The sequence below is a fragment of the Podarcis bocagei genome, assembly GCF_964188305.1.
Source record: "Podarcis bocagei genome assembly, contig: HAP1_SCAFFOLD_303, whole genome shotgun sequence".
NCBI classification, from domain to species: domain Eukaryota; kingdom Metazoa; phylum Chordata; class Lepidosauria; order Squamata; family Lacertidae; genus Podarcis; species Podarcis bocagei.
The window spans coordinates 30,808-43,437 of record NW_027670145.1 but is presented as its reverse complement, the minus strand read 5'-3'; the positions used below and the strand labels follow the sequence as shown (position 1 = coordinate 43,437).

General features: G+C 45.9%; 1 protein-coding gene across 1 annotated transcript in view; it reads right to left on the bottom strand.

Moving 5' to 3' along the window:
- LOC308579621 (receptor-type tyrosine-protein phosphatase epsilon-like) overlaps window positions 1-12,630 on the bottom strand; it is a gene marked incomplete at its 3' end in the record, with an annotated part of 62,315 nt that overhangs the window by 20,325 nt on the left and 29,360 nt on the right. The window contains exons 4-5 of the mRNA XM_081214197.1: window positions 9,170-9,303; window positions 506-596 (exon numbers count right to left, since the gene is read on the bottom strand). Of these exons, the coding sequence (XP_081070323.1) occupies window positions 506-596; window positions 9,170-9,303 (225 nt within the window). The remainder of the gene's footprint in view (window positions 1-505; window positions 597-9,169; window positions 9,304-12,630) is intronic.

Here is a 12,630-nt window from a genome sequence, read left to right as displayed (position 1 = left end):
CGCCAATAGGGAGGTGTTCTGGCATGTGACATTGCCAAGCAAGTGGCAACACTTTGAGGAGTGCCCTGGCTTCCACCAAGTTTGGTGAGAGGTGGGAGTGGTGATGGCGGAAGTGGAGGAGGGGGAGAGGAGGCAATTCCTGTTTTGCCTCAGGTAGCAAAATGGGACAGGTCTCCACTGTAAATACGTTTAAGCTTAACACACAACAGTCACTGTACATCTTGGTCATTTGGCCGAAATGTTTACTATTTTTCACTTTATCCATGCGCATTTGTATCTGCCAACTGAGAATAGTACCAATGCATGGATCTGTTGAAGGAGACTCTAGTCGATAAAAGCTAGGGCTAAAGCTTGTAGCCTTTAGATGCCACAATACAGTTGTTTCTTTCTGCAACAAATTAAGATGGGTACTTGCATGGAAAACACTATTACTTTAATAAGAATTTGGTCCTTCCTAATATAAACCTTATTATTTATAATAAATCAACAAATCATTAATACTTACAAGGTAGTATGTTGGGATATCTGTTCTTTTCTCTGTTTTCCTCTTTATTTGCCATCTCAAGTGTTCCTTGCATATATCCAGGAGGTAATGACTACAGGAAAAATATGTAGTGTCAGTTCAAAACAGCATACTATAGTGAGTAGTTACATAGAGGAGATGGTTTAAGTAAAACAGTTGTATCCCATGGAGCTCAATAATGCCCACATGAAAAGGTTAACAAAATTCTTTGAATCCATCAACCCCAGGAATAAGTTCCAGTTTCAAAGAAAGATGTGTGTTTGTTGTTTGCACTGGCAACTTGAAATAACAATCTCAAAATGACTCATGTAGTGACCATGCCATTAAGAACTGAAGCATAAACATTGAAAATGAACGAGATTATCGAGTATGGATGAAGGACTCAAAATCCCAGTCATGTGAATCCAAAATAAGAAGTTCAAAATATGCAAGGCAATAGGACAATCAAAGTGTGTGTGTGATGTGATTAACTTAATGTGCTATGTTTTTAGAAATCTATTTCAATCCACATATAAATGCTCATTAGAAACTATAATGACTATAAACTTTTAAAGTTTTTAAAGAAGATATGTCTGCATAGAAATCCAGGTTCCAAATCCACACCAGGACCTTGTGCTTGTAATTTGTGGAAGAAAACTTGCACTCACTTACAATTTAAGTGACACATGTAGTTTGCGCCTTAGACATGCCCATCAAATACATAACATACCATCTGACCATCAATGCCAGAAGGCAGCGTTGATATTCACTAGGTTCATGTCCCAATCAATTAGGGCAGAAATGCACCTGGAGGCATGCTTCTATGGACAGATTTCCAGCTGCACTGGAAAGTGTGCACACCTGTACCACAATATATCCTTGGAGTCAAATCATTCAATCCTAGTAGGAATAAATACACTCTCTCTCAAGCCAGTAGTAACATGCAACACCTTGTTATACATCACTCTATCCGGACCAGGACTTCCGTGTTTTAAAATAGGGTTTCATGTAGTTTGCATTACTACATTTAAAATAGGTACATTGGTACATTCTTCCATTTTGGAGGCAGGGTAAATTACCATTAGAAAGTAATAAACATAATTAGTGAAGGAGAAGTTTTTTTTACTATGAAATCACCTAATATATTTAGGAGATCCACACTGTGCCAAGGCATCAGGATGTATTTAATTATTATTATTTATGATTTATTTATTTATAGACATGCAAAGATAAAACATTTAATTGACAGAGATGCACTATTACTTTTAAAAAGGCACATTTTAAGCATATAATCATAATAAAAACTGCTGACATGCAATCCTGACAATTATAGCCTCCTCCTATATTATAGCACTGCTGCATAACAGAGACGGTTTAATTGGCATTTGCTTTTTCACTTAGATGAACTCAAATCTAAACTAATGCTGTTCCTTCATTGCCATGGCTGCATCTATGAGACCTGATGTAAGGAGTAAGTTCAGCTTCACAGAACTGTTCATATGAGGTCAGAGAGCAAACCCAACATAGTATGTTCCTTTCTGCTAGTGAGCGAGCAGCCAGGAAAAAGAAAGCCTTGCTGTATGCAACCACAATGTAGCAGGAAACGAAAGAGCAAGCCTGCTTTACTGAACGAGGTGAGGATCGTATTTACAAGAAACCTTCAGCACCATTAAAAGCAGATATTTAGGGACTACTGCTAATAGGGAGCCAGAACTTGGGGGAAAGGTTCCTGAGTAGCAACATACACTCCTCTCTGGGTTGTGCTCAGATTAACAACATGCCTCTGCTTCCTCAAAATTGTCATATATTTTTTAATCGGTAGGAAGGTCAGGATATCACAGGTCACTGATTCGAAGGGGAAAGCTGTAGATTTCCCTAGGTATCTGAGAAGCTTCAGTTCTCTCCACATCCCATTCGCAAAGCGGCAAATAACAGCACAATGATGCACAGTTGCTACCACAATTCAGGCCTCAGCAAGATTCACGGATTTTCGGCACCTACCCATATGCCTGCACGCTATTCTGAGTTGTGGGATAGCTTGGTGATTATTTATCTCTTTTCTCCACAATAACTAGTTGCTAATCCCCATTTCTTGCAACAAGGCACTGTGGAGTGGGAAACTCCATAGCTTTTAAGGCAAAGGTCAGAATGTTTGATAGGAGATAGGATTTCGGAAAGTTGTGGCACACGGGACAGAATGTCGCTCAGATATGTAAGTATTGGGAGAAACTCCCTAGGTTTGGAGAATATGAACACCACTATGAAATGACATTGCTTTTTCTGCCTTTCCCCCTTCTTCAGTATTTCTACAGGAGAGAATTGCCAAGGCCCTTAATTGTTTATGCTGTAGCACAGTGGCTCTGTGTGTGCTGGAAATGATGTACAGGAACTTGGCACATGAGAACCTGGAGGGGTGGCTGAATGACCAGTCAGGATGGGCAGACTGGAAGCAAAGCTGCCCTGAACCTGAACCAGCCAGGTGGAGTAAAACTATGATGGTGTTTGCTCAATAGAGGCACCCTGCAGAACTCCTCCCATCCCCCAATATAGCTGGCAAGGAGCCTTATAAACTATCAGTGTGAACGGAAGACCTACTTATTCACCCAGCCTTTTGGTTGAATGCTGCACTTTGCAAACAGGTGTTTTAACTACCTATGTGTTCTTTCCTGCTTTGTTGTTTATTGACAGCTGGACTGTATAACTCTATTGTGTTTTTTTATTGGCACTATATTCCTCTTCAGGATTATTTTGTATGAGATAAGTTGATAAAAGGAAACATAGTTAAGCACACAGGAGCTGAGAATGAAGAGCCATTTTGAGTTCAGGCACATCATGGATTGTAAATAGAATACAAGGCCAGCCCCCTACATGGCTTCACTGGCAAACCTGGTCATGCCTCAGCAAGATTTTTAATGTTTCTAAATGGCACGGTATCAAAAAGGAAAGATGGTAAGGTTTACATAGTACAGGCCCATACCTTAGCCTGAAACAAATGCCAACTGATGCACACATGTAAATTTTAAACATGAGGTCCTACACCTTTTCTTCTTTTAGAGGAAGAGTAGCAGGGGGAGCCCAGGCAGATTAGCAGGATATAAAAAATAAAATAAAAGTATTACACACAATTTGTTACCTGTACTTGCTGTGTCTTTGAAGAAAACGCAACATTAAATACAAAATATGAAGACGTACTGTGAGGGTTTGATTAGCTGCTTGTGCGTGAAAACGTGCTCCCTCAGAGTTTGTGCGCCCCCACAAACCTCCGTGTGTGACGGAGCTCCTCAGACATGTCTGCTCTAGTCACTAGTAGAGTCCGACAGTGGCTGTCTGCGGAAGCGTTTCCAGCAAAGAAGTTCCTTAACGGAAACGCGTCTCCTGGACTCACGGCGTGACAGTTTCCTGCGAGGTATGGGTCTCCCTATGGGAGACTCCGATACCTCCCCACTGTTCTCGCTGGAAGCCTCCCTGAGCCCTCCCTCCTGCTCGCATTCCCTCAGAGACCCACTCCTCCCCCTGCTGGTCCCTGCTTCAGCAGTTGAGTCTCTTTCATCCTGCCTGAGTCCCTCCACCACCTGATGCTCTGATGGCAGTTCCCTGACATCCACCTCCCCTCCAGGGCCCCCCTCACCCCCTCCCAATTCCTCCCCCCTGGGAGGTGAAGGGCTAAAACCCCGAAACGAATCTTCCTCATCTTCTGACGTCTCGAACAATTCTCTCCATCGATCGTCGTCCTGGCCAGCTGAATCCTCCTCCTCTTCAGAATCTGGGAACCCCTCCAACTCCTCTTCCTCGTCGGTGGTGGCAAAGTATTCCCTTCGGAACCTCGCTACAGGCTGAGGTTTACGTGGGAACCTCTGATGAAAAGTCTCTATTAAAACCTCGTCATTGACATCCTCTGCCCTAACCCAGGTGTTTTCCGACTCCGGTTCCCCTTCCCACATTACCAAATACTCTACTTGATCTCCCTTCCACCTGGAATCGAGGATCTCCGCTACATGGTAGCTGTGTTCCTTCTCCTCCATTGCTGGTCCCCTAGTGACCCTCCCCTCACTGTCTCCTCTATACGGTGACAGCAACGACCTGTGAAAAACTGGGTGCAGCTTCATGTGGTTCGGTAACCGGAGCCTGAAAGCCACTGGATTGACCTGCTGTATGACTTCAAACGGACCCAGCCTTTTGGGTCTTAATTTCTTACAACCTCCTTTGAATGGCAACCCTTGGGTTGACAGCCACACCTGGTCCCCCACCCTGATGCTTTCACCTTCCCTTCTGTTTTTGTCTGCTTGCCTCTTATATTCCTCCTTAGCCCTGTTTAAGTTGAGTTGGAGCTGGCGATGGATCGCTTCCATTTCTTCCACGAACTGTTCTGCAGCTGGAACGCTCCAGTTCTCCCCCTCCCCCCCTGGGAAGGCTCTGGGATGGCACCCGTGATTAGCCAAAAAGGGGCTCATCCCCGTGGACACGTTCTCTGCATTGTTGTAGGCAAATTCTGCCAACGCCAGCTTCTCCACCCAATCATTCTCTCTGTCATTAACATAACACCTCAAATATTGTTGGAGAACCCCATTTGCTCTTTCCGCCTGCCCGTTGGTTTCAGGATGACGGGCCGTCGAGAAATTAACCTCTACATGCAGTAAGCTCATGAGCTTCCTCCAGAACCTGGAAGTAAATTGTTTCCCTCGGTCTGAAACCACCCTCAAGGGGGCGCCATGCAACCTAAACACATTCTCTACAAACAATTTGGCGGTTTCTTCTGCTGTAACCGCATGTGAGCAGGCTATGAAGTGGGCCATTTTAGTTAACAGGTCTACTACAACCATGATGGCTGTTTTCCCTCTAGACCTTGGCAGATCAGTCATGAAATCTATTGCCACTGCTTCCCACGGTCTCTCAGGTGTGGGCAGTGGTTCTAATAAACCAGCCGGCGCCTGCCTCTCCCCCTTGGCTCTTTGGCATTGTTCACACCCTCTCACATACTCCCGCACATCTTCCCTGACCTTGGGCCACCAAAATTCCCTGGTAACCAGCCACATGGTTTTGTGTTGCCCAAAGTGCCCTGCTGTGGGGCTATCGTGCAGCTGCTTGAGTACTTTCTCCCTCAATTCCCCTTCAGGTATATATAACGCTCCCTTATAATACAATGCCCCATTTCTCTCCTCAAAACCACCGGGTTTGTCTTCCTCCCCTCTGAGATCCCTGAGTTTCCCCTGGGCGTATGCATCCTGCACCGTACCCTCTACCAATTCCCTTTGCCCCACCAAAGTCGCCCCACACACCCAGCGGTCCTCTGGAATGATATGGGTTTCTTCGGGTGCTCCCTCCCCCTCCAAATATTCAGGCTTGCGTGAGAGAGCGTCCGCCCTAACATTCTCTGGGCCTGGCACATAACAAATCTCAAAGTTAAATTTGGAGAACTCTTGGGCCCATCTCAACTGCCTTTGGTTGAGCACTCGCGCCGTTCTCCAGTACTCTAGATTTTTATGGTCCGTGCACACTTGCACTTTATGTTGTGCACCAACTAGCAGATGCCTCCATCTCCGGAACGCCTCATGAATAGCAAGCAGTTCTCGGTCGTACACCGTGTAGTTCCTCTCGGATTTGTTCAGCTTCCGCGAGAAGAAGGCACACGGACGCCACTCCGACTCCTCCTTCCCCGGCTGCAGAAGAAGCACCGCCCCTATGGCTCTGTCAGATGCGTCTGTTTCAACCCTTAGCTTCTTTCGTAAATCCACATGCAGAAGTTGTTCTTCAGAGGCGAAGGCCCTTTTCAGTTCCTCAAACGCTCGCCCCGCCTCCGCCGTCCATACAAACTTCTTCTTACTGCTGAGACAGTCAGTGATGGGCGCCGTCAGATGGGCGAAGTTGCGGATGAACTTACGATAAAAGTTTCCAAACCCTAGGAACCTCTGCACATCCTTCTTGGTTTTGGGTGTTTTCCATTCCAGCACTGCCTGTACCTTGCCGGGATCCATGGCCAATCCCTTGTCTGACAGGCGGTACCCCAGGAATTCCACCTCCTTGGTATGGAACCGACACTTCTCCAGTTTGACCCACAGCCTGTTGGCTTGCAGTCTGCTCAACACTTCTCTGACGTCTCTCACATGTTGCTCCTCATTCTCAGAATACACCAACACATCATCTAGAAAGGCAACGCAATTCTTGTAGAGCAAAGGGCCCAGCACGTGGTTCATAAAAGATTGAAAACACGCGGAGCCTGCTTGTAATCCAAATGGCATAACGAGGTATTCAAACGCCCCCAAAGGGGTAAACATGGTGGTTTTCCATTCATCCCCTTTCCTTATGCGTATCAGGTTGTACGCCCCCCTTAGATCCAGCTTTGTGAAAATCTTTCCCTTCCTCACCATGGTCAAAATATCATCAATTCTGGGCATAGGGAACGCCACCGGTTCAGTCACTGCATTCAGCCGCCTAAAATCACATACAAGTCTCGGCTTGTCTGCATTTTTTTTGTCCACAAAGAACACTGGGCTCCCCCCTGCTGCTTTGGACTCTCTGATGAAGCCTCTCTTCAGGTTCTTGTCAATGAACCCTCGCAACTCCTGCATCTCCCTGTCTGACATGGCATACAACTTGCCCACGGGAAGCTGTGCTCCAGGGAGTAAATTGATCTGACAATCAAAGGGTCTATGAGGTGGTAGTTGGTCAGCTTCCTTCTCGCTGAACACGTCGCTGAGATCTGCATACTGTGGTGGTACCTTCACCTTCCCCATTACTTCAGTCCCTGCTAGGGTGGCTTGGGCCCCTACTGAACCCTTCTCCCCTTTGCAGTGTTCTAGGCAATGTGCTGAACCAAAGGACACCACTCTTTGATGCCAGCCAACCAGCGGATCATGTAGAGCTAGCCAGCTCATTCCCAAAATAATGGGAGCGCCTCCCAGGGTGGCCACATTAAACGCTATCAGTTCTGTGTGCCTTGCCACCCTCATTATCATTGGGACAGTCTGCAAGCGGACTCCTCCTCCCAACAACTCCCTGCCATCAATCGTGGTCACCTGCAGGGGGTTGCTTAAAGGGATGGTCTGTATCTGGTGTTCAGCAGCAAACTCCTTGCTCATAAAATTGCAGGAGCTGCCTGAGTCCAATAGCGCCTTTATTTTTAGGGGGTGCCCATTCTGCAGCTCTAGCGACACTTCAATCACTAGAGCAGGTCGAGGAGCTTCTGGCACGGGCACTTTCACTGCTCTTTGGCCTGGCTGCAGTGCCCCAATTGTGGCAACCAGGCGTTGGCTTTTACCTGCTCCGCTCCCCCTTCTTCTCCCCCCTCAACAGCTCCCACCATCCCTTGCCATTCCTTCCTCTGGGGGCAGACTCTGGCAAAGTGGCCTGGCTGTTGGCAGAGATAGCATTTCCGGGGGCCCTTTCCCTCCTTCTTAGCTCCCTCGCTGGTTTTTGAAAATGCGCGCGCGCGCGCTGTTCCGATTTCCATCGGCTCTGCCGGCGGGAAAGCTGGCTCAGGAATGTCTGGAATGCGGAACTCCTTCCAACGTTCCCCTCTCCCTTCCCGCCTCTCCAAGGCTCTTGCCTCCTGCCGCGCTCCTATGGTCAGCGCAGATTTGGTCAGCTGATCCATAGACTCCGCCCTGGGGCTCCGTGCCAGCTCGTCTTTCACCCCCGAAGAAAGACCTTCTTCAAATAGCATTTGAACGGGTGCCGCCGATAAATCCCAACTCAGTCTGTGAATCAGCATGGTAAACTCAGTCCAATATTCACGGACAGATCGACTCCCCTGCTTACAAGCCATTAGCTGTCTGCGCACCACCCCTTCCTCAATATCGCTGGAAAACATGATATCCATTGCACGAAAGAACTTCATTGTGTCCTTTAGTATGTCATTGTGCGTTGCCATTAGGGGTCGCACCCAGTCTCTAGCCCCTTTCTCAAGATGCCCAATTACAAAAGCAACTCGCGATTCCTCATCAGGGAACTCATCGAACTGCACATTAAGGGCATATTGCATCTCTGTCCTAAAAGCATGGTAGTCCTTGGGGTCCCCCCCAAATTTCTGCACCAATCCTGGTACCTTTCTGGGGAATTGAGTGGCTCTCCCCTTCTTGTCTGCATCCTGAGCCCTTCTCTCCTCCAGCCTCGCCGTCTGCAGGGCCAGTTGAACCTCCAACGCTCGGTATCTATCTTCCAAGCTTGGACCAGCTCCAGCCCCTGCTCCTCCGGTTCCGGTTGGTTCGCTCATGATGCCTTCTCTTGCACAGGCAGCGTACAAAGACTGTCGGACTGCTGTGAGGGTTTGATTAGCTGCTTGTGCGTGAAAACGTGCTCCCTCAGAGTTTGTGCGCCCCCACAAACCTCCGTGTGTGACGGAGCTCCTCAGACATGTCTGCTCTAGTCACTAGTAGAGTCCGACAGTGGCTGTCTGCGGAAGCGTTTCCAGCAAAGAAGTTCCTTAACGGAAACGCGTCTCCTGGACTCACGGCGTGACAGTTTCCTGCGAGGTATGGGTCTCCCTATGGGAGACTCCGATACCTCCCCACTGTTCTCGCTGGAAGCCTCCCTGAGCCCTCCCTCCTGCTCGCATTCCCTCAGAGACCCACTCCTCCCCCTGCTGGTCCCTGCTTCAGCAGTTGAGTCTCTTTCATCCTGCCTGAGTCCCTCCACCACCTGATGCTCTGATGGCAGTTCCCTGACACGTACATTAAATTCCTCCCGAAACAACTTTCCATCATCAGCTGCTCTTATCCGTATTTCATGTTCCAGATGTTCCACTGGAATAGGAAAATACTTTTTTGGGCCAGAAGGAGACCTTCTGAGAAGCATCTGTTGTTCTGCTGGATAGAATGCCAACATAATATATATTATTACATATGGTATGAATAATGACACTGCAGTTCAAATGTTCATTTAGAATCCCCTGCTCACCAAAAGAAGAAGATGGGTGCTGGCTTTTAAAAAGATAATGTGTAAAAAGAGTCTAGTAATGCTAAGGAAGAATTTAATCTTCAACTCTCAGGTGTGTTCCTAAGATGATGATTTGGGAGGGGGTTGGGGTGGATGAAAGCTTCACCAATAGGAGCTGTGGTGGGTGGGGAGACTGGGAAATTGGGGACAGACAGTGGGTGGAATAGAAACACATCAAACTCAAGCAATGTGTACAATACTGTACTGTGCAAATTTGACTTGAAACACAGCGGGGGGGGGGGGGATCTCACTACGTTTTTAGCCAGCATGCTCATAATTAACAGTGAATATCAATGGAGTATTTAGCTGAGAGGAGGGATGTACCTTTAATCCTCTTAAAATACAGAGCAAACCTTTACAATTCCAAAATGGAAACACTTACCATACTTTACACAAGTAAAAATAAATAAATCAAACAGTAAACACTAGGCATAAAAGCATACAAAGGGGAGCTGATGAAAACAAAAGCCTCACAATAACAGCGGGGAAAAGGATGAGACACTGTTGAAAGAGAAGTTTGTCAGTAGAAGCTGCTGGTTTGTTACTTTGTGGTTTTATTTTATAATTTTAATGTACCGTATTGTTCCATCTATAAGACGGAATTTTGGAGGACTCAGATTTAAGAAAATGGGGAAAGATGTATCCGTGTATAAGACACCCCCTAATTTTTGACATTTTAAAGGGGAAAAACCTAGTCTTATATACAGAAAAATATGGTAAATTGTACTTGTTTTAACTATGTTGTATCACCTGACTTCAGATCATTTGGTGCTGGGTGGGCTATAAGTTCTAAGAAGAAAGAAAGGAAAAAAATATCCCATAGCAGGAATATTAGTGCCAAAGCAAAAAAAAAAAAAAAGGGGGGGGGTTCCTTTCTGGGATGGGAGGGACTGAAGGGAAGGGAATCACACATCTGAACAGTTTAGATGCTTCAGTTTAGTAATTCTGAACTCATAGCTGAATGAGCTCAATTTCACAATGAGCTCTTCTGAAGGGAAGCCCCACATCTAGAAACACCCACCAATATTTATTCTGCTGAATCTGACAAGCTGACTATTGTGTCATTCATTTTTAACGCTTTCAATATGTTGTAGTGGTTAGAGCATTGGAGTAGAACCTGGAAGACCAGGGGTCAAATCCCCACTCAGCCATGAAGCTCACTATGTAACCTCGGAGCCAGCCACCATCTCTCTCAGCCTAGCCTACATCACAGGTTTGGGGGAGGATAAATTGGGAAGGGGAGAACAACATATATCACATTGGGCTCACTGGAGGAAAGCAGGACTATGTGTTAAATAAATACGTACACAATAAAAGACATTTAATTCTCCAGACGACTGCCGTATATATTGGTTTTGTAAAAATACGCACAGCATTTGAAAAAATGAGCATTAATACAAGCTGTAATGAAGAAAAGGCATGAAACAATTTAGCTGTGATTCCTGCATGACAGGGGGTTGGACTATATGACCCTTGGGGTCCCTTCCAACAATTCTATGATTCCCCCTCTTTTTGTTTCCTTATTATATGTTTCTGCTATAGGTCTGCTATAACAGCTGGATGGTGTATTCTTGTGTAACACTTACTATGCCTATACAGTGGTACCTCGGTTTAAGAACAGTCCGGTTTAAGAACAATTTGGTTTACAAACTCCGCAAAACCGAAAATAGTGTCTTGGTTTGAGAACTTTACCTCAGTCTAAGAACGGAATCCGAACGGTGGAAGGGCATCAGTGGTGGGAGGCCTCATTAGGGAAAGCGCGCCTCGGTTTAAGAACAGTTTTGATTTAAGAACGACTTCCAGAACGGATTAAGTTCGTAAGCCGAGGTACCACTGTATTTCTATTAATGTATTTGTATTTATTTATACATAAAATCAGGTGCAGCTCAGTGGTCAGTAATGTAAATTGTGAGTCTAGCCAACCAGTTTAAGGATTAAACTCAGCTATAAACCAGCTGCGCCTGGGCAAGCTCATAGCCCCTTGCCCATGAAATGGAAATTTACAATACAGGACTATTGAAAGAATGACGGGTTGAAGCCCGAGTTGCCCTCAGTATGCCTCTGAATGCAAGGCTGCTGGGAATAAAAAATGGGGGACATGCTGTTACATCCAGCTTGTGAACTTCCTATAGGCTTCTGCTTGACCCCCGTGAGCCCAGGATGCTGGACTAGATGGGCGTTTGGCCTGATTCTGAAAGGCTGTTCTTACGACCTTACGACAGAGGGCCTTCTTGGTAGTGGCACCTGCCCTGTGGAATGTGAAGGAAATAAGCAGCTATCTTATCTTTAAAAGACATCTGAAGGCAGCCCTGTTTAGGGAAGCTTTTAATATTTAATGCTGTATTGTTTTTAACACTCGATTGGAAGCTGCCCAGAGTGGCTGGGGAAACTCAGCCAGATGGGCGGGGTATAAATAATAAATTATTATTATTATTATTATTATTATTATTATTATTATTCACAAGAGAGACTGTAACCTAGTATAAACTCCCACTGGAAGAACGGGGAGGGGGTGAGGTGGGGGGGGAGCAGAGATTTTTGCCAGCTTCACCTTCTTCCTGCATTCCTCCAAGCAATCTCATGTGTTTCAAAGAGCCTGAAACCTTTGAGAGCAGATTCTCAGTGGGAACTGGCAGTTCCAGGGAAAAGGACAAAATAGTAACTTCCTCCTTCCACTCACAGGAGTGCCCTAGTTCTGCTCACCGAGTTTCTGGATCCAAGCCACTGAGAGTTAAACTACACAAATGTCACATGTGGCTGCCTCTTGCTTTTCATTCACAGGGGAAGGGGTATTATTGGGGACACAGCATACCTGGAGTAAGGCATGTTCCATCCTTCCTTAGCTACAATGGACTATAATCGCATATTTTATTTTATTTTATTTATTTATTTTTAAAAACTAAGCCTTGAAATTTTGTGAGCAAGGGGCACACTACGGGTGTTGGGGTGTTATATCTGGAAAGCAAAATACTTGCTTAACCAACCCGCTATAATTCCAGTTACAAACTGTAGTTTCACACCAAGAGAATGTTTCTCACAGCACAATCACAGCACAGCAACACAGAAGCAAGTCCTGTTAAGTTTGGTAGGACCTTGGTCACATTCACGCCATACACTGAAAACACATGACTTCCCCCAAATAATCTTGGGAGCTGCAGTTTGCTGAGGTCTCTGAAGTTCACATGATTCTTTGGGGA